At 44.6% G+C, this 21805-nt stretch overlaps 7 protein-coding genes across 7 annotated transcripts; 5 read left to right on the plus strand and 2 right to left on the minus strand.

Moving 5' to 3' along the window:
- Positions 1 to 1632: 1632 nt before the first annotated feature.
- Positions 1633 to 3791, plus strand: PHALS_13487 (uncharacterized protein; the record flags this gene model as incomplete). The annotated part of the gene is made up of 2 exons (XM_024729257.1): positions 1633 to 1781; positions 3671 to 3791. The coding sequence occupies 2 exons, from the start codon at positions 1633 to 1635 to the stop codon at positions 3789 to 3791; spliced, it is 270 nt and encodes an 89-aa protein (XP_024579652.1).
- A 2426-nt stretch (positions 3792 to 6217) lies between these two features.
- PHALS_13488 (Leucine rich repeat proteins, some proteins contain F-box) lies at positions 6218 to 7390 on the plus strand (the record flags this gene model as incomplete). Its single annotated transcript, XM_024729258.1, has 1 exon — positions 6218 to 7390. The coding sequence occupies one exon, from the start codon at positions 6218 to 6220 to the stop codon at positions 7388 to 7390; it is 1173 nt and encodes a 390-aa protein (XP_024579653.1).
- A 180-nt stretch (positions 7391 to 7570) lies between these two features.
- Positions 7571 to 12090, minus strand: PHALS_13489 (ubiquitin specific peptidase; the record flags this gene model as incomplete). The annotated part of the gene is made up of 2 exons (XM_024729260.1): positions 7571 to 7714; positions 7771 to 12090. 2 exons carry the CDS (start codon positions 12088 to 12090, stop codon positions 7571 to 7573), a joined length of 4464 nt encoding a protein of 1487 aa, XP_024579654.1.
- Positions 12091 to 12192: 102 nt separating this feature from the next.
- Positions 12193 to 12544, plus strand: PHALS_13490 (uncharacterized protein; the record flags this gene model as incomplete). Its single annotated transcript, XM_024729261.1, has 3 exons — positions 12193 to 12205; positions 12279 to 12415; positions 12491 to 12544. 3 exons carry the CDS (start codon positions 12193 to 12195, stop codon positions 12542 to 12544), a joined length of 204 nt encoding a protein of 67 aa, XP_024579655.1.
- Positions 12545 to 12824: 280 nt separating this feature from the next.
- PHALS_13491 (msha biogenesis) lies at positions 12825 to 15690 on the minus strand (the record flags this gene model as incomplete). Its single annotated transcript, XM_024729262.1, has 2 exons — positions 12825 to 12834; positions 12887 to 15690. The coding sequence occupies 2 exons, from the start codon at positions 15688 to 15690 to the stop codon at positions 12825 to 12827; spliced, it is 2814 nt and encodes a 937-aa protein (XP_024579656.1).
- Positions 15691 to 15820: 130 nt separating this feature from the next.
- On the plus strand, positions 15821 to 18064 carry PHALS_13492 (nol1 nop2 sun family protein; the record flags this gene model as incomplete). The annotated part of the gene is made up of 1 exon (XM_024729263.1): positions 15821 to 18064. The coding sequence occupies one exon, from the start codon at positions 15821 to 15823 to the stop codon at positions 18062 to 18064; it is 2244 nt and encodes a 747-aa protein (XP_024579657.1).
- Positions 18065 to 18756: 692 nt separating this feature from the next.
- Positions 18757 to 20873, plus strand: PHALS_13493 (trna-dihydrouridine synthase 3; the record flags this gene model as incomplete). The annotated part of the gene is made up of 2 exons (XM_024729264.1): positions 18757 to 18881; positions 18944 to 20873. 2 exons carry the CDS (start codon positions 18757 to 18759, stop codon positions 20871 to 20873), a joined length of 2055 nt encoding a protein of 684 aa, XP_024579658.1.
- Positions 20874 to 21805: the final 932 nt, after the last annotated feature.

Genomic DNA, 21805 nt, shown 5'->3' on the forward strand with positions numbered 1-21805 from the left:
ACGGATGGTGAGGGGGCTGAGGTCAACGACCTTACGTTCCATAACAGAACCAGTACGAGTGTAGCGGATCGCAATACGCTACCACCAAGAGTACTTAATAACCTCAAAAGACGCTTTTTCGTTCAATATTGAAACTGTATTTATTTGTTTGATTTGCAGCAGAGCCGCCAATATCTAAAACATAATGAATATGCATAACTAATGGCAGTGCCGCCACGTAGTGGCTTCTTGTTACGGTGTAGCCACACCATCTTGTAATTACACCGTCATGTGTAATCCACACCTTCGCACGGTCACACAACTTTGTGTGACTCACCCTTTTGTACCAAGGTATGTGTAGCCCCGTTACACAAAGTCTGTAGATTGCGCGTATTGCATTAGCTCTTTCGCTGGCGCTGCGCACGGATCTGCATGGTGAAAAATTTGTTCAGCTCGAGACGTTCCCCGCATGCATCACTCGATGCCATATTGAAGGTCAAACTTTTTACTGCTTTGCGCCGTAGTAACGATCTTCAAGCTTTGGACTGACATTGTCTTGGTTGCAAAGGTATTAAACGACCTACATTTCGTGCTCCAAGTGTGATGTCTATCCTCGCATTCTTTAACTCATTGTAACAACCTTCCGCTCTAAAGGTGAGAAAACATCCCAGAATATCAACCTTAATGTCTTCTGACCATTGAAATCCGCTACCTTGTTCTTAAAGTTGTACCAAAATTTCGTCGTGACCCGCTACCATGCTCGTGGTAGAGATCATTTACACAACATGGTCCTATTCCTAGCCTCCATTGATGAGCGTCCAATACTCTAACGCCTCCTGCAGGCATCGCATGTACCTGTTCCAAATATACTAACGGGGATATAGTGCTACCGCGAGCTTTATTGCGGGGCTTAAGCTATCTTCACATTTCAACTGTCCACAATACAGATGTTTGAATTTAGAATGGCACTGGTTGTATTATTAGAGATTTCTTTCTGGGCGGAAAACTCTCTAGCGACTGTCCTTTCCACGCCCTTCCGTTATGCACTGATCCTAACAGTCTAGATCTCGGGCTTCCCCGTCGGCAATGTGATTACTTAGAGCAATTCATTTCGTTTTTTTAGACCAATTAGCGACTGTGTTTTCCTCTCTTGTGCATCTGTCTTTGCCACTTCTTGACTCCAATGAGACTTTGATGCTGGCCGACGTCGACCACTTTCCTGATGACCCCCAGAAGAAACATCCTTTGCTGTATTGGTATCTAATTGATTATATAACTATATGTACTGTGTTGCGACAATGAAAATTGAACAACAATATTTTTGGTTGTGCTTCTGAATCGCTAACGCTGCTAATTTACGATATTGAAACAAGACCCACAGTTGGACAACATCATTTGGTTACGCCAGCCCGTCGTTGAAAAGCATGTCGCTCCCGAACGAGAGCTGAAAATTTTATCTCATGACCAATTGGACTACACTTCTGCCAGTGGTAATGTAACAGCAGTTTTCTGCATCACCGAAGCTCTCTTGCACCCGGGCAATATATTTATAACGCAAAACTTCTGGAAGTAAGCTGAAATTGAAAGCAGGTAGTAAATGTTAAAAACAAACTCTGCTTGGACAGGCAATCGTCCGTCAGATCAAGATTAGCTATGGATTGCAAGTTAGAAGAGATCCAGCTTATGACGGAATCGGGAGAGAAGAATCAAGAACCAAACGCAATGTGGAATGGCCAGCCCTGCATCTATGTGATTAATGGTGGCTATGAATCATATATAGCTGTGGATATGCACTGCAATGCGTAAGCCACTCTCTGCACAAACGAGGCAAGAGGAAGGCAAGTGAACATTGCATGCGAGGAGGTGATCGGAATATCTGTTTCCAGATATCACCAATCATGAGAATTTGTATTCAGTATGCACAAGCACCAAATTTCGCGTAAGCAAATGCTTAAACGTTTTGTATCTACATCAATAACAACGAGAGCAAGAGTGAACGTTTCCTGCGAAGGAGAGTGATACCTATCACACCAAGAGGTCCTTCAATTCTCAGTAATACATGAAGAATGAGGCAATGTTATAGTTTAGCTATGAATAGCGCAAATATTTCGGCTGTTGGCATACTGAGAGCGTGGCTATCAGGCACAAACAAATGTGCCACAAATATAGAATGAAGCAAAAAAACACATTTGCATTATGTTCATCGAGTTTTTTGAGATGTGATCAAAATGTTTTTGCCGTGCTGAACATGTATAACATTAAAAACGCGACAAATTATCTAAATAACGCAAAGTACCACTGAAGGCATTGCAATATCTTTCAAAGGCATAAGTCAGTAATGGGGTTAGCATAGGATTCCTTGGTGCACCAGAACGCGGTATTGGTCACCGCCCTAAAGACAAAGCTGAGTATTCAGTATTTTGTTTTCCTCAACCACCACTGTCAAAACGTGGTGGTTCCATCCCCGCTACAATGTATACGGAGTCGTAATATTGGCAACGCAACTGCCATGTTGAGAGTTTTGATTGATTGCATCTTGGCTTTAACAGATCGATTGCCTGGGGCATATCGAAATTACACTGATTGATTCAAGTGGGGTTCAAACACACAACAAGTTCAATTCAAAACGAACTTTAATTCTAGCACACTCGAGATAAACTGTTTAGATAGTTTGGATTCCAAAGCTCAAGAAATCTTTTGAACTGTGTCGCCATGTACAATACAAATACAACGCCTTCGCTTTGTTTGGAATGCCGCTTTATGCGTTTGCGGGAATTGATCGGCAGCATATTATAACTTGAAATAAGACAGCCTCAGCCGCCTAATTACTCGGTTCACAAAGTAGCTGATCAAGTCACACAGGACCAAAATGATCATAAGACGAATCTCAAAATGCACAAATAGTGTAACATTTCATCACTTTAAAGACATGCAGCTAACTTATTCACTCCCCAGCATATCGTTAAAATTAGATTAGAGCTCATCTACAACACTTGCCTTGAGCTTGAGATGTGATCGCATCTAAGCTGTCTCACCGAACGACATGAGAATGATTGATGTAGCCATTGCAGACATAGGTCTAATGTTTATCTGGACTGCCACTAAATTTTGGGCAAAAACCCCACTCAGGGCAACGCTTAATGATAATGGCTGGTTGTGGTAAAAGAAAGATGCAAGTTGAAGCTAAAAATGTAATCTGTAAGAGCATTCTCTACTACTGTCTACTGGCCATGCCAGCGGATCCACAAGGGACACCACTGAATGGAGTGCAATGCTGAAACCACCCCCCCTACAAAACGAGCCAAGATCATTGTTTGCTGAACGTAAATTTCTCCGTTTTCTGAAACCCGCTCGGTTATGTCAGAACGGTAATAAGTCGAGACTATCTAACAACGTCTTCAATGCTATGACATCTGCCCTCAGGCTATCAAAATGACCACCACGAGTAGGAATTGTCGCTGAATTTTTCCATTCGACAGTGACTCACGAGACTCGTTGATGCCAGGCCACCTGACCAAGCACGCGTAAACATGTTGTCAATTGAGATGTAGAGAAATCTGATGCTGGAGCTGAGCCTACGCAACATATAATAAATTCGACAGCATATTTGCTACAAAAATATCATACGAAAAAGATGAGCTATTTGGATTGCTGTCTGGACGCAATCGCTCCTTTTGTCTAACTTTTTTAGAAATTGGCGAAGTAGTGACATTTACCCAAAGCAGACAGTGCGTCAAAGTCCTGTGTGTCAGACTAAGACAAAAAAGCCCTTGTGGAAGCTTGCCGAGTGGACATTCACCCGAGATCAATAGGACTTACTGTTATTGCGCCATACGATTAATAAAAGAAATTTGATGGCGTCTCATGTCGCCACTTATATGAGGAAAGGTATGTTTCGTTGCTTGGACTAGATATCGGATCGTTGCTGTGTCGAATTAAGTATTTGTTGTGCTGCATACTGAGAGGCATTTCCGTTTGGAAATAGCTGTTCTTACACCCACCGTTATCCCGATGAGATATCAGCACAAGTGGAAACCCAAGTTGAGGCTGACGGCCAATACAATCTCATTTGTCAAGTACGCCTTGACCGTTTTATTAACCAAATTGAGATCAAAGGATAGTTGTCCTTACTCTTAAGCATTACTGGGATAGTTTTTTTGATTTGCAAGTAAGTTTGTAGTTCGGCGTTGGCATTTTGTTCATTTGTGTAGCGGGGTACACGTACCCTTGTATGAAAGGGTGGGTCACACAAGATGGTGTGGCCGTATGTAGGTGTGGAAGTTGATGTAATCACACAATGATGCGGCTACACGGTAACAAGATGCAGAAGCCACTCCGTGGCAAAACTACCAATAGTTATGCATATTCATTACTTTTACTTTTTAACTGGGATAACCTTACGTATTAGATACAGGCGGCTCTGCCGCAAATAAAACCGATAAATACAGTTTCAATTTTGAACGAAGAGTGTCTTTTCCTTGGTTGAGGTTTTCAAGTAAGCTGGAGGTAGCGGATTGCAATCCGCTACACTCGTACTGGTTCTAGTATAGAACATAAGGCCGGTGACTTTAGCTTAGCTTTGCAAAGAGCTACGGTAGCCCCGCTGCAGGTTGACAATGAAGAAATATGAAGGTACAATTTATGTTGCGCGACAATTTAGCTGCGATCAAATAATCTATTATCACGAAAATATTCAGCGAGTAGAAATGCTTAGACAAACGACAGAGAAGTATTCCACCCTAAAGCAAGGCGAGTGTACTATGTTCGAAAACCAGCTTTAATACTGTTTGGACACGGATGGGCTACTGCATGATTGCGTTTATGATATGAATGCGTGAATTTCAAGTCATGCCATTTTGACACAGAACTCGTCGCTGAGTGGACTATTTGACTTCCTCATACCAATCTTGCTTTGGCCATCAAAGGGACTTCCTCCTCCTCATTTAGATTTGGTAATATCCATCGACCGAATCAAGTACACTAGCTTGTACAGCTTGAGTACTTCCTGTCCCAGTGATCAAACCGAAAATTTTGAAGTTGCTTGCTATCTAGGTTGTTCTGCTGTTTTGAGAGCGATATATATATCGAGGATTTTCCTTCTCATAATAATGAATGCGTGTTGACCACATGAGATTGTCAGTGAAAAAAGCTCTACCCTTTGTAAGTGATATAGTCGGATGCTTCAATTCCGAAGGTCTATCGGACTGGAGTCCCAACCATGCCCCGCGGACTGAACGTGGAATGACGTGTGTCGAGGACTTGATTATTCTGAGCTCTTTTAGTTCTCGTTAGCTTTTAATTGATCTATCTAACACGATCGGTATGCAAAAACAGCATTATCTGGCACCATGATTACTGAGTCGAAATTACAAACTTCTTGGTCTCTCTTTTTCTTTACGATATATCAACGACAGTAGGATACCACCATCAAGGACATTTTAGCACGTATCCACACTTCTTGTTTCTTTTAAGGTCTTAGATGCACTTAATAGCACTTCGGCAATATCAAAGTCGGTAAACAGCACATGAGGTAATATTGATTATAGACCGAAATTCAATCACTGTTTCGTGAGCACTTCGTTTGTTGAGAGGCCATTGTCCAGCCTGTCTATTATGTGGATACGATGTAGCTTACGATGCCTACACAACAAGCAAAAAGCGCTTCTGAGTGTGTCCATTTTTATCGAAATCCTCATAGCAAAGAACGAGGCAATCTGAAAAGATATCTCGATAAGTTACCGTTGTCTCTGTAATGTGAAATGAGTATCCGGGACTTTCACCTTTGGTCATCGCTTTTGATGCAGATATCTCGCATTTTTACATTTGCTCCTATCGATCAATAAATCTGAGTATATGTAATGGATGGCCTTATCATCTTTGCATAGTATAGTATCTTGCTATTGATTATATTTCGTAAGATTACTCATTGAAGTTCAGGCTCCACATGTAATATTAATATTGGAAATCTAAACTGTTAGAAACCTTCGCACTTAGAGACGCACTATGATGGGTTTTCGATTCCCTTTTTCCCGAATATTCTCACCCCCCTCGCATTCAGTTTTCAATACGCCTCGCGTCTTCGCAGTCTGTGCTCACGCAATTGCAGCCTGCTCTTCCGCTTCGTTTAGCAGCTGAAGGGAATGCTGAAGGACTGCCCACAGCATCAGTGGATTAATCAACGATCACACGAAACCCGCACGTCTTTTTGGCTATCGGAATAGCTTAAAGCTCCATCTACATGACTTCATCTTCATTTGAATTTGTCAGCGACAAGGTGTCCCAAGGCTTTGATAGTCTTCCCAGTGAGAGTTTTCGACAAGTGTTAGACTTTCTTAGCATTGAAGAACGATTTGCTTTGCTGAGCAGCAATAAAAAGCTGCTTAGTCGAGAAGCATTGGCCCCCATCTTAGTGTCCTACTGTCGGCAGTGTGATGCGTGTGTGAACAAAACGGAACATTTATGTACTTTGAGGTCGAAGTTCGAGACGATGGACTTCTGGACAGCAGTGCTAAAGTATTCGAATCCCACGGGACTTAAAGAATTGAGACTTGCCAATTGTGATGGATTTGACATTTCAGTATTAGAAAGCAAATATGCTACGGTGGCTTTTCAATCGTTAACGGTGCTGGAGCTGAGCAAATGTGTGTCTATGGATTCAAAGGCACAACGGATAATTGCCAACATGTGTACCAACTTAAGAGAGCTAAGACTAAGAGATATGGCCGTTGATCGTTTGGCATTGAAGAAGCTGTTGACGAACAATGCAGCGACGCTACGCGTCGTCGATTTGCTTGGCTGCCATACAGTAAATGGTGAAGATATTTGTACGCTCATTCAGTGTACTCAGCTTCAAGATCTAAGCCTTTGGGGCTGTCATAACGTCGACAATGCTTCGATCATTTATGTCGTGCAGCATTGCCGTTGGCTGGAAAGACTGAATCTACGTTACGCACACAAAGTAGACGATAATGTTGTTTCGGCGATCGCCATGAATCTACAGCACTTGAAAGATTTGAACTTGCGCTACTGCTACAAAGTATCAGATAAAGGTGTTAAGATGCTTTGTGAATCACTGCCAGGTCTACGTTCACTAAACCTGTCGCAATGCTCGCGTCTTACTGATACCGCGATTATGCAGGTGGCTACTTCGATGACGCATTTGAAAGAGCTTCGCCTCTGGGGTTGTATGAAACTCACATCGCACTCGGTTTTGTTTATATCAAATGGACTGCCTGAGCTTACACTGCTGGATCTGCGCAGTCGTGATAAGTTAGAAGCCGTCATAGGTGGGCCAACGGCGCTAAAATTTCTAATCCAGACATATCGCAGTAAATTGGCGAGATGGGAACAGGCACAAGGTGAACAAACAGGCGTATTTAAACGTCTCAATATGGTTGCTGTTGCTGCTTGAGACTGTCGAGTCGTTATTGCTTTGAGATGATGGTGTTTACATTTTTCTTTAGATTTGACTTGATTCTGCCTTTTACGACTAAAGTGATAGGAATATAAAAATCATTCTAGTTGTTCAAAATTGTTGCATCTTGCGAATATTGTTGGTATTCTTTGCTGTCTAAACGACCACCCAGAGCTTTCAGCAGATTTCGTCAAGGATCGCACGCAATCGCAGCGGGATCGAGTGACGTAGTACGAGAAGTGTGTGCAAATCGTCAGCATGCAATGCACTGGATGTATCTGCGATGATCTCACGCAGAAACGTTGCGTTTTCATTCTCCACCTACCAAAAACCACAATGATAAATAAAAGCACGTAGTGGGATCAGATCAGCCGTACCTTTTTCAATAATGTTTTTGCCACTGCATTGGTCGATAGCATCGAAAAGTCGTCGACACCGTTTAAATCGTCAACTTCGCACTTGTTTTCGGCTTCATGTCGGTGATGCCTTGACGCCGACATAGACAACGCCATCGCTTTCGCCAGCAGCATGGCTTCTTCATCATCTGAGGTCACGCCCTCCAGCACGTCTGAACCTTCTCCAGAAATTCGAGGATTGTACGATAGTTTCCGATAGAGCAAAAGATAAACGGTATCGGACACTGTGTTGGACACAAGTCTATTGATCTCCTTCCAGCTCGATCGCTCGACCTTCGTGTCGTTAAATTTAATCCATGGAGATAACGGTGAGTCTTCCAAATGCAACTGTCGTGTGCTTTCGTCACTCTCACGACAAAAGCTGAAGTAGTGACCTGAATTTGCTGTGAGTCCAGAGTGGACTAGTACACCGTACAAACCGTAATGACGAAATTTATTCTGCTGACTGACGCGAGGTGATTCGTCGTCCGTATGACCATACACAGCATTCTCTTCTTCCTCAGTGAGCGATGGAAGCGACAATAATGTTGGAAAACGAACATCGTGCAGGTACTTGCACGCCTTTTGTTGATTCCAGTCGTAATACATTCGCTTAAGTGTAATGATCAGGTGTTCAGGTGGCTCAAAAATTACAGTGTGTGTCCGTGACTCTGTTTTTTTCTGGCAAACATCACACAGAAGCGCATTATCACCACCTAATGTACGAGTCGCAACGAAACGCGATAGCATCGACTCAATATCGTGCCGCCACACGCGCTCTGAAAACACAAGCTGGCCATCTTTCCACTCAGTGCTGTAATCTTTTTTAAAGGCCACATGGACGTAAGAATCTTTAACAAGCTTCCATTTGCCACCGGTAACAACAGGAGACGGTACTGCACTTCCTGGAGATCCACCAATTGCCGGCAAGATTATAGGTCTGGATATCCCACCCAAAATTTCTTCTGCACCGCTCCACCATCCATCCATCTCTGTGCCTGCATCATTCAGAGTCAACTCAAATGGATACATCGATGGCAAATGAGCGTTTACGCTTGCATTCACACCGCCAGCCATCGGACTTTGAATACTCCATGCACCAAGGATAGTGCGAATTGGACTACTTCCCTTCTGTTGTCGCTTTGGTGTATACAGAAATCCACTCATCAAGCCAGTCAGGTGAGTATGCAACACGATACCAAAGTTACCTTCGACGACACGCGTTTCTTCAAGTTCATCACTGACAAAAAAACTGAGAAATCGACCAAACGCTGGCAATGGGGAACTCGTGATCTCGTAATTACCATTAAGTGAATGGTGTATTGGCTTGATAATGTCTCGAGCCTCACAATTTGAGTAGCAAAGATAAATTGCCACACCACTCGTGCCTTGATTTAAATTAGCTTCCATCCCTAAAGGTGTGTGCTGAATCTTGGTATACCCCATTGGAAGCGTGTCTGGTTGTGCCCCTGATGTCCACATCAACGTGAGATCCATCAAATATTTGGAAGAAGCATCCTTGATCCTATTATCTTGTCGATAACAAATAAAAATCGGAATTCCTGGGGTGCCGTCATTCAAATTGGCAGAATAATTCGCAGGTGTTGATTTGATACATATAAAGTGCTCTGGGATAGCGTCAATCTCACCATATATCACGCAAACATCAGTTATATAGCCATTGGCGGGCGCCTCTTCCCGTTTAACTGCAAGAAAAAGCGTGTGCGATGACGTCGTCTGAGCCAAAAGATTTGCTGATCGACCCGAGCATGTCTCACGGACAACCTGCATGCCTTCTGGAACACACTCGTCTCCGCGTAATACCATAATTGATGAGATAGGCCACTTGACCTTCACCGCTCTCGATGTCTGAATACCCTGTATGGCGATCGGATTTCCCTTACCATCACCAATTGTACCATTCAGGGAGTATAAACACGCAAGCTCCCCGTCTGCCGACAAATCTGCATTGTCTGCAGCACCTAAAGCACCACTTGGTTTAGGTCGCAATTCCACATTGAAGAGTTGCGCACATGGTACTTTTGCGCTCTTCCAGTAGCCGGACAGGTGATAATTTTTAACAGATGCGCGAACACCTGCGCTTTCAATTGACAAAGGGTCTGCAGGTACGCTTAAATTAACAGCTCTAGCCGAAATTGATTCTGACCAGCTCGTAACGCAAGTTGCAACGCAAGACAATTCTCCTTTATCCTCAAACGAGCCTCTCAAATGTAGCGCATCGAAAATTGGTTCAGATACCGAACGTATTCGCACCGCCTTCCGTCCTCGGTCTGTATCGTCACTTCCCATCCAATCACCTTTTACTTGCATGACAATATCATCATTAGAGCTCTCAGCTGGAAAAAGTTCAATGACCTCATAGTCGTTATACTTTGGCACTTGACGGGGAGCACGGAAGACATCGACGGCAAAAATTGGATTGCCATGGCCGCGACGAATCATGAGCTGCGGTGGAATGAATATCTTGGAATCAGAAAGAGATTTATAGGGCAGAACCGAAGAATATGGGCTTCCAATTGACTGCCATCCTTGCTCCTCATAAAGAACCACATCATGTCCACTAACGAGCTTCAGATCGGTCAAACAGAGTTCGTTGCCGCCTACTTTAAGCGCCAGATACTGCTTAACGGGTTCTTCGTGACTTAGGTTAAGTAAGTGATCTACCATTCGGTATCCAGGAATGCCACTATTAACAATTTTTAAATCTGTTATCGGCATATCACATCGATAGCAGAGATACACTTTTGTGCCATCGCCCTGATTTAAGTCCACTTGAATTTGTTTAAAGCCGTCCGGGATCGACTCGTTGCCATAAACTACTAGCAGGTCAGTAATAGGTGATCCGTTGGGATCACGACGGAAAAATAAATAAACTTTTTTTTTGCCGCCCGCGCTTGAGCCCCCACCGACGTTAAGATCTAATTCTACACGTTCAAATCCAAGCATTACTGGATTTGGATCGGTAGTCAACGCAACCTTCACGACCAGCTCTGTAACTGGGAGTACTCGTTCACAGTTATCTTCCATTGAAGCATCAGTCGTTACTCGCTCTGGGCATCTCTTCACACAAAGATACACATAAGGTGCCCCAGTACGATCCTTATTTAAATCTGTGTTAAGACGTTCGTAACCATCTGGCGTTTGAATGTCCATCGATGATCCACTTACTGCAGTAATGCTCGTAATTGGTGTATAGCGGAGGTCAATCATGTTAAGTAACAGCTCCCAGAAGTATTCGCGGTTAACTGACTTCTTGCCACACAATTTACAGGCCAGAATCGTCGCTTGATGTCCACCAAAAATTGAGGGTATAACGGACGCAGTGTCGTCATGTTGGTTTAGGTGCTGGCTAAGCGCATCAATGAGGAAATGTGCAAAATCTGACGCATCTTGCTGGCGCCCATTTTTGAATTCGGTCGGTAAGCAGCGCTGCAACGCGTGAGTAGCCAAAAACGGACGCTGTGAGGCGGTCATTTGGGTAAAAAGATCTTGAATAGATGCCACAACATTCTCGCTCGTTGAAAGGTGATCAGCGAAAGATGCTAAGTAATTGTGGGCATCACAGGTCAAAATTAAGCGTCGGAAGTCCTGAGTCATGTACAGTGTTTGAAGAAAACTGTTTTGGTAGCACACATTTGCGAGATTCTGCTTCATATTAACCATACCACGATAGAATGGTTGCAGGTCGGTCGGCTTCTTTACGGGGTCTACAGGCGCTAACCCACAAAAGTCAGACGCATACGGCGTATAAAGACATTTCCAGTCGCCCGATCCATCGCCGCGATACCACTTTCCATCAAAACGAGAGGCAATTTTGTCCCAATACAAAGTGCATGCGTTTGATTGCGAATGACTTGACTTTTTAAATGTGCCATCGAGCTTCCATGCTCCGTCCTCCATCAGTCGAGCAAGTCCACTAAGTATCCCATCTTTTTCTACGTACGTTCCATGCACGTACTCACCTACGAAGCTCTTGTCAAGCTTAATAAGCATCTTACCTCCAGTCGTTTCCCACACTGAGTCGCGTATACGTTCATTCTCCAGCAATTGACTGAATTTTAAGGCTACTGCACGCTTAAATTCGTCCAAACATTTAATATTCTTTAGTCTGAATCTCTCTAAATCCATAGCAAGCTCGAAAAGTTTCGCCTGATCGCCTTCATCCATGCTCATTGGAATCGATTCAGACGTAGCTTTTGCGTTCGACGATGGAAAAGTCGTCGTTTTTTCGGTAATGCCAACAGCGGTTTCAGTAGAGCCCTCTCGAGTACTCCCGCACATGTGACACGTTGTATTCGATGCTTCGTTGGTCATGGTGCACGCGCCACACGTCCAGGAGCTAATAGGCTTCACATGGTCTGCATTTGTAGCATTTTCAGCTGCATGATAGAGAGTGGTGAGCCCATTATCCATCTTGCTCTTGTAGTTTATTTCGTCAATTACGAGCTCTGATTGCTTTGCTCGCACAGTATCACAAACGGAACATTTTGTAGCAGAAACGTCGTTCAGCATAGTACATGCTTCACACGACCAATTTGTCACAGGCGGGGGCTGCTCGTCCGAAGCTAGTGCGGGGGAAATAGAATTCGGTACCATCGATGCCTTGGTCTCTGGTGCATTATTTCCGCATACACTACATTGCTTATTATCGATGCTGTTAATTACTGTACATTTGTTGCAGCCCCAAAATGACACATGCACTGGCCGGTTGATCAAGGGAAATTCAGATATTTGAACTGGATTGATACAGCGGCACAAATCTTTTCCTCGAACATGGCATCCACAAACCGTCGTAGTGACACCCAGCAAAACCAATTCGTGGCCATCGTGGCAAATGATGGCACATGACCGACAAATGCGACTCCCATGAACTAAACCGCATGTCTGACAACCGTACGATTCTTGGGTAATAGCGCTACCGTCAGTACTTACTCGCGTACAAGCAATCAACTCGCTTTCGCTGTTCTTCTCTTCATCTTTCCGTCCGTTCGGCTGTAAGGAGGCATATACATTCCCTAAGACTGACTGTAAAAAAGACTCCTTGGGTAAATTATCGTCAAATGATTCAAATGTCCACCCTTTGAGTCCGATTGAGTTTTGTTTATTACTCTTATCCTTTCCTGCAGGAAATATTAATCCAGTGCGCACTGCGCTGCCGGGTTCCATACAAAGTGCAAGCTCCAGATCGACCGCAGCTTCAAAGACCACGCCAACGTCTCCAATAGCAACTGATAGAACTCGTCTTGGAATAAGGTACTGGATACGAATCTCGGATGGATCATTTGAAGAACCTCCAGCAATACCAGATACACGTGACAATGGATACCCTAGACTTTTTGACCAAATATACAGTCCAATCTCATACATGCAGATTCCTGGCGCTACTGCATCGATGCTTACTTTTACCATCATTACTGAGCCGTCATGATGCCTTATCGATGGATCTGCAACATCGTCAGCCATTAAGTTCGACAGGTATGCTCCTTGTGACAACAAAGGAGCTACGTCCCAAAATGACGCTTCGCACATTGCAAACACGACAGTTTTCCGCGCAACCTGTACTTCAGTTGCTGTCAAGGGTGCGATAGAAAGTATTGATTGAAAGCCATTCGCAACTAGAACACTGTTCTGGCGCCACAGCGCAGCTCCAGAGGTCCCACAATTTACCTGTAATCCACTATTTACTCGGTCTGGTAAAACAAATTTGCCACTGCCAAAAAATTCTTTTCCAAGGAAGACCGCAAACAAATTTGTAACTGGAACTTTTTCTACAGATGTTACTGGGGTAAAGTTACAGATTGACTTCGTCGCTCCATCATGCGTTGAGCCTGAAGTGCGAAATCCTTCAAAAATGCAAGCATGATTTTGAAGCTTTGATAAATCAATTAATAACCGCTCGGAATTACCGACGAGAGGATAGTACCCCAGCAGATGCGCTTCTCGACCTGAAAGAGCATTTCTTATGCTATAATTCTCATCAAGTTTTTCAATTAGCGTTGACCAAATGCGTAGATCGAGCATCTGTCCATAAAAACAGCTTGGGCCATCGACTTTATCATTAGACTCGCAACTTTCAAAGCTTCCACCTAGTGTAAATAGCGACACAGCTTGAGCAGGGGGACCTGCATCGTTCCTCCCTTTTAAGCTCGTAACTTCACCATTGATTGAACCATTGATTAATAACGCTATACTTTCGTTGCCATACAAAAGCGTGACGTGACAAAAGACTCCAAAGGGCACAGCATCACTTGAAGTTACACAGTACCGTCCTCCAGCGAGTTTCCATTCTAAATGTCCTGCACAGTTGATCAGAAGCTCGAAGTCGTGGCCATTTGCAAGCACAACCTGAGGTTTGTTTCGACAAGGCAAACATTCGGGACGAATCCAGAGCTGGATTGAAAACTCCGTATGTTCCCACGTAGACAGTAGAGCTCGCTCTAATATTAACATTTTGTCGGGTTCTCTATTGGGAAAATATACATACGCTGGTAAAGTAGTACAATCCGTCATTGCATCGTTTGCTGCATTCAGCGACGTTGCAAGATCAAAGGTTCGTTCAACAGTCTGTTTTCGAGCCAACCATACACCTTGCTGCTCACCCCGGGACCATTTTATGCGCATAAAAGACAAGTCCGAGCCGAACACAGCAAAAAACGGCGCAGGATTACTTCCAATAGCCCTGTTCGAGTCGATGGGAATATTAGCATCAGTCGGGCGCTCAGTGCCACAGGTTGTGCACTTGGTTGCGCTCGTTTCATTGTTCATGGTGCATGCTCGACAGTCCCATGTTGGCGCGCCGATTGGACCCATATGTGCAATTGAATTAATCGGTTTGTTCTCGTCATAAATATGTCTCCAATGCCCTTCTAATTCCCACATTGAACCTCCCATCGACTCCGGATGGGCCATTAACACTTGCATCTCGGGCATCCGCTGATACAAATACCCTGTTAAATCCAATTTTTGATGCTGCTTGTCATCCACAATCGTCGCCTGAAATTCGTGAGCAAAACAATTGGTCGTCTTCTTCAACAAAACTGAACCTGCATTTTGGGACCCAGCACTCCCATGATGATCAGTAAGAAATTCATCTATGACCCATTTTCCCTCAATAGACGGTAGTGAATTGTCTAGCTTTTCCACTGGCAACATCCAAGCACAGCTTCGCAACAGTTGTTCGGCTTCTGCAGCGGTAGGTCGGTCAACATGGGGACCAAAATTCGCTATCATCGCTCGTCGAAGAATCATGGCTTCAGCTTCATAACCGCGATGACAATGTGCCAAGGCAGCACAGGCCACCAACAGGATTTTCACAATCTCCCGCGACTTTTCACTGTTTGCACGAAATAACTTCGCTAATTCGATCAAATTGACCACATTTTTCTCGTAAAGCTCGGCGGAATGCTGGTAACCCACTAATACTTCAATGTAGAACCTAAATGCTTGCTCTCTCGAGTGTTCACTTAATATATTGAAGTATATTATATCCAGTAACCGAGTCGATATGGCTTCTAACACATCCCAGCGTTTAGTCAGCTTTAAGCCCTCGAACGTCATATGCGCCATTCGTACAAGTCCTCCGCAGTGAAAAGATGGGTGAAGTAGCAGCACTCGAAGCAGATTAAGGATCTTGTTAGTTGACACGTTAGTGCTGGCTAGCAACAGTGCTAGATCTTGAGCCAATGAAATGGCATCACCCGATGCAGAATCGTCATATAATGAATTCCAGTAGTGTAGCTGCTCTGCAGTAAGGCCTAGCGCCTTGTCAACGCTTTTGACGCATTCTTCAATATCCTTATCATCTTTTGAAGATGATGCAGCGGAGCTCACGGCCACGCACGCGCTCAATAAGGCGCGGAATTGCTCCATCGCCGTCTCCATGCACGGAATTGTTTGATCTCTCCCTTCAGGATTCAGGGCTTCGGATTAATGATAAGTAAAAAAACATGATTGGTTGAAATATGATTTGATGCGAGAAAGTTGGACGAGCTATCATTGCCAGTCAGTCTGTATGGGTGGAAGAAGTCGCGCAACTCTACGTCGTGTGAAGAAGAAAAGGCAGCAGGAAAACGGGTCTGTAAATACTAAAGATGGATCAAATAGTCTAAATTCAAGAAAATCCCGACATGATCACCACAAGACGTTGTACGATAGCAACTCGGACTCTTCTGACGAAGGGACTCAAGCCGTTGCCATCCCTCTGCCATCTTTGGAAGATAATCACGGCGTGCTTGACTTGGTTCATCAGCTAGAGACGCAGTCAAATTCATCAAGCAAACGAGCACGTACTGAATTGGAGAAGCATGTGGTGGAGCAGCGCAAAAAAAGATTTCGTGAAGAGAAAGCAGAGAAGATTGTATGGCGTAAATTTGACAGAGAGAACCTTGCTTTTAAGCAGTTTTACGAGCGAATCTTAGGACTGGAAAAGAACGAGTTTGAACGCTTTTTGGCTTGTTTAAAAGAGCCACTACCGGTGTACATGCGGATAAATGGTAACTACTCGAGTCTGAGCGAGATTGTGACGGGATCATTGGAGCTGGACTTCAATCTTAAAAACGTGACAGTTCCCACACCTGTTGGTGGGGGTGAGCTACACATGTGTTTTCGACCCGAATCGTGGGTACCTGGGAAGAGATTGTGGAAGTTGTCCGTAGATAGTAAATTATTTCGCAAGGTCGAAACACTCCGATCGCTCAGTACGTATGTGCGTATGCAGGGATCATTGGGAATGCTACTTCGGCAAGACCCAGCTGCGACTGTACTGTCGGCATTCTTAGATGTTCAGCCAGGTCAGCGGGTGCTGGATCTTTGTGGTGGAGGTGAACATCGTGCGCCGATTTTGGAAGAATATCTTTTTTCTGGTCGACAGGCTAACGCGGGATTTAGGGATATTTTAAGCGCTCGGAATGTTTTGGTGATAAACGAACGTGACGCCACGGCGGCTGCATCCACTGCGCGGAATTTGACACGAACAATACCACTTGCGCGCGATCTCATTGTTACTGGGCACAAGCCGGAGGAATTTCCGACATCAAAAAGTGCTAATGCTTTATTTGACCGTGTTATTTGCTGTGCACCGTGTTCTGGCGATGGACTGATTCGTAAATTTCCGGAAAGATGGCGGACGTGGAGCCCGAATGAGTCGTTAGCGTACCACCCAGACCAGGTACGTGTGGCTGAACATGCCGCGACTCTCCTGCGCATTGGAGGCAGTATGCTTTACAGCACGCGGTCTTTGAATCCGATTGAAAATGAGGCGGTGGTAGCTGAGCTGCTTCGACGATCAAAGGGCGCATTAAAGCTGTTAGTCACAGAGAATGTTCTTAAAGAGTTGCGGCGCTCGAACGGCTTGACCAAGTGGTCTGTTCTAGATTTAGCTTCGTGGGATGACGCCCCAGAGAGCCAGAGACATCGCCTTCGTCCGTCCATGTGGCCACCCTCCGATGAAGAATGCAATGATATGCATTTGGATCGTTGTGTCCGCATCTTACCTCATCAGAATGATACCCACGGCCTCTTTCTCGCTGTCTTTCAAAAGGTTCATGAAATTAATACTCAAGTTGCAGGACCGGCCCCACTTTTGCAGTCAATGAAGAAGACGAAGGCAAATGGGAACAAGGAAAAAACGCAGACGAAGGCTAAAAAGCCTTTTGGCAGCTTTACCAAGATCGACCAGCACCACGTTGCATCCATTCAATCATTTTATGCCCTGGAAAGCAACCCAGTGCTCTTAGAACGCGTAGGAATGGCTCGTCAAAAGCGTGCCGTGCATCTAGTGACACCCGCAGTAGCAGAACTTCTGACGAATCAGCTTCAGGGACGCTTAAGTATATATCACGCCGGCGTATATGCGATGCGACCAGCTGCTGGACGTGATTGCGTTGCCGATGAACTTACAGACAATGGCGCCCATGCATTGCTTCCCGAAATGAAAGGACGAATTTTGAGCTTGCCCCAGGAAAAATTCACGTCATTTTTGAAAGCGCGCGAAATTTGGCTAAAGAATGCTGGAGATCATGCTTGTGAACAACTTGCTAACATGACCGAAGGAAGTGTCGTCATAGTGTTAGATGAGATGGAACCTGCACAGACTAGGGACCAAGATATCTTGTTAGTCGCTGTCAAGCGACACAATTCGTGCTCGATCGTATCGTCTCCTGCATCTATTGCACGAGTCAAGTCGCTCTTAGAGGAATTTGCTAACACGGGTGATGGCGAGGACGGCTACGACTCGTTAGAATTCGAAAACGATTAACAAGTCAGTGGCTTCTTTGAGATGAATAGATATTTATCTTTCTGTCATGTGAGACGCTGCCAACCATATATGCATGCCCTGTGTGATTTGATTTGCGAAACATAAGTCAAGATATGTCGAAGCTCAAAATTTGCAAATGACAACTAGTCATCCTATATTGCCCATGTATATGGTCGACCTGTCAGTTACTTTCATTTTCTTAGACCAAGTGCATACAGGGCATTACACCATCGTTGTAGGCCCTTTATTACAAAGCGAAGGAGGAGCCTACTAGCGTGGGCAGCGCTCACGCGGGTCTTCCTTACCGGTTAGACGCGACAAAATCGTCACTGTAAGGCCCCACAGGCTCATAATCTGGTGATCTAAAGCAGATGTGGAAGGTCAAAGAAAACGTCCATATTACACCATATTAATGGACTTTGAGTGATGCTCGAAAGTACTGGTAGCCTGGAGGTCGCCAATACGACACACCATTGCTCTGTTTAGTGCAAAGACGAATCTATGACCTTCTCTATCTCTTTAGTAGACTTACATAACGCTTCACAAAAGCGAATTCGGGCTGTGAAAGGTGGCAGTGCTTCCATCTGCACCAGGGATTGGTGTTTTGTAGGTGATTATTCTTTTAAGACATAAAATGATAAGAATATACCATAAAAATCGTTGTCACTCCAGTCATTGAGCAAAATAAAAAAATGACCGATAGCGTCAAGGAGCTGCAGCATACGTCAATTGCAGAAATCAATAGCGCAGAGAGCCCAGTCGTACACAAACTTATCACGCATGAGTATCGAACGGGCGAAGCACCCATTAAAAAAGAGTAAGTTAAGTCCTAGATTATTTTGATTGTTTATCACTCTTAATTTTCTGGACATGCTCTAGGTTTCTGAAAGCCAAGCCGGTTCATAAGCCCGTTGTGAGTGATAAAGCTGATGATGTTGTAGACAAAGGAGGAAAGAACGCTCGTGACTGCGATGGCGGTAAGAAGAAGCGAGGAACTTTTAAAAAACGGCCAATTGATGTTGAGCAAGATCCCGCGGATTTGCTCTGCCGTCCTGTGGCCTCCGGGGAGAGCTGCCAATTTGGTGATAGCTGTAAGTTTAGTCACGATATCGACGACTATATGAAGCGCAAACCCAAGGATCTGGGTGATTGTTGTCCTGTTTTTGACGCAAAGGGGTATTGCCGCTATGGCTTGGCATGTCGATTTGCTCATGCGCACATTGAAAAGCTAAACGGTATATACTGCAACGTAAGACGTAAGGGGTACGTGGAGACACCAGGTGATAACATGTGCGATGAAGTAAACGATTTGAGCCATGATGTGCGTACAAAATTACGCAAAGACACGTACAACTTTCAGTCAAAACAGCAGATGAAGAAAGGCAAGAAAAACAACAAGCGGCAGCAGCGACCTGATGTTGACGGAAAATCTACGATGGAGCATGCTGGTGAAACTCCTCAAATTATTGAGCTACCAACTGCGTTGCGTCTTGATTCCGCTGATTCGACTGTGCCAATAATTGAATCCGCTCCGGATGTTCAGGTCAGAACTTATTTAAATGATGTACAAATGGAACCTGCTTCTGAAAGCCCATTGCTGGCTGAGCGCAAGCCGGTAGACTTCAAGCGGAAGATTTATATTGCCCCGCTTACTACCGTGGGTAACTTGCCGTTCCGTCGGCTGCTAAAGCAGACTGGTGCTGATATCACTTGCGGTGAAATGGCAATGGCCACCAACCTGCTCAAGGCTCAGCAGTCTGAATGGGCGTTGCTTCGACGTCACAAGAGTGAGGATGTTTTTGGTGTTCAGATTGCAGGATCATTTAGCGACCAGATGGCGCGTGTGTGCGAACTTCTTGCTCGAGAAACGGACGTTGATTTTGTCGATATTAACATGGGCTGTCCTATTGATATTGTGTGTCGTGCTGGTGCTGGATCTGCTTTGATGACACGACCACCTCGTTTGTTAGAGGTCGTTTCGGGTGCATTGACTGGACTGGAGCTTGGAACGCGCATGCGTACCGGTGACATATCAAAGTCACCAGGACTAACAGTAAAGCTCCGCACTGGTTGGAGCGAAAAGCAGCCAAATGCTCACAAGCTTGTCCCCAAACTGCAGTCTGTTCGGGCTTCTATGGCTTATGTAAATGCTGCAGTTGTTACGGCAGACTTCAGGCTACGGGCTACGCAGTCTATTGACGCCATAACAGTTCACGGTCGATCACGGTTACAGCGCTACACAAAAAATGCTGATTGGGATTACATTTATCAATGTAGTGATGCTCAACAGGACACCGTGGATAACAATCCACAGCCACACGTGCCGTTTATAGGAGGTGGGGATGTTCTATCGTATGAGGAGTTTAATAAGCACCTGCAAAACGGCAAGCTGGATACGTGCATGTTAGCACGTGGTGCTCTAATCAAGCCATGGCTGCCCACGGAAATTAAGGAATGCCGTCACTGGGATATCTCGGCCTCGGAGCGTTTGGACTTACTCAAGGATTTTGTTCGCTTTGGTTTGGAGCATTGGGGTTCGGACCAGAAGGGTGTAAACCGAACTCGCCGCTATCTGCTCGAGTGGCAATCGTTTCTATGTCGTTACATTCCCGTTGGTTTGCTCGATACTCTCCCTCAACGTATCAATGACCGTCCGTCGCCCTATTATGGACGCAACGACCTCGAGACGCTAATGGCAAGTGATCAGGCTGTGGACTGGGTCAAAATATCCGAGATGCTGCTTGGTCCAGTGCCAAATGGTTTCCAATTCGTACCGAAGCATCGCGCAAACGCGTATCAGGCGACTTAAATGTGGCTTTGTCAATGTGCCACCGACATGCTGAGCAGATACCAGACCATTGAGCATTAATCGTATCTGAACCATCCGAATGAAAACACAATATCATACTAATAGCACTGGGCAAATTTCTCTGCTTGTAATGTACCTTTAAAATATTAGGAAGCTAGACTAAATCTTTATCGACTACTTGCTGACAATCAAAGCACTCATTAAAAATGCGTTTGATCTGAATTTTTTTTTGTCCAGTTCAAGGTAGAAAGAATACGGTTAAAAAAATATCAGCAAGCTGGTGAGAGTATTGCATGAAGCTTGATTCAAGTGCCTCATAATATACCTATAGACTCGTTTGGGTACTCGATAATCAGTGGGGCATGAATTCACTGCAAACTCGATCAAATAAATCATCGCCGCTGTAGATCCGATCGAGTGCTACCATAATATACAAGACAGCTCGATAGAACACAATTGTCATGGCCATATTGTGCTTGCAGATACTTTTGCATATCACACAAATATCTCACCAACACGAAATTCTGTTAAAACGTATTCAGCACTAGACGTGCCTTGGTGTGCTAAGCTTCGCCTACTTTATTCTCATTTACACAGAAAATTCATCGGTCACCGATCGGTTTGCGATCACTCGGCATCGATATGACCCCGCCTTCGAAGTAATTCACGGCGGACGCCGCCACAAAATCTGTATATCTCGTTCAGACCTTAACGAATAGGTCGTGGAGCTTCTGCAGCTTTCTGAACGACTGGTTCAACTGGTGTTGCTTGTTTAACGACTCTTTTGTTTCAAAATATGGTAGTCATCGTGATCCGTCTCTTCAGCCTGCGTCGAATTTGTACCTTCATCGTCTTGAATTTCGTTTTTGCTTTCACTGTATACTAAATAACAAATACACGATCGCTTTTTCAAAGCGATGCGCTTTCCCGTG

The sequence above is a fragment of the Plasmopara halstedii genome, assembly GCF_900000015.1.
Source record: "Plasmopara halstedii genome assembly, contig: Scaffold_658, whole genome shotgun sequence".
Lineage (NCBI taxonomy): Eukaryota > Oomycota > Peronosporomycetes > Peronosporales > Peronosporaceae > Plasmopara > Plasmopara halstedii.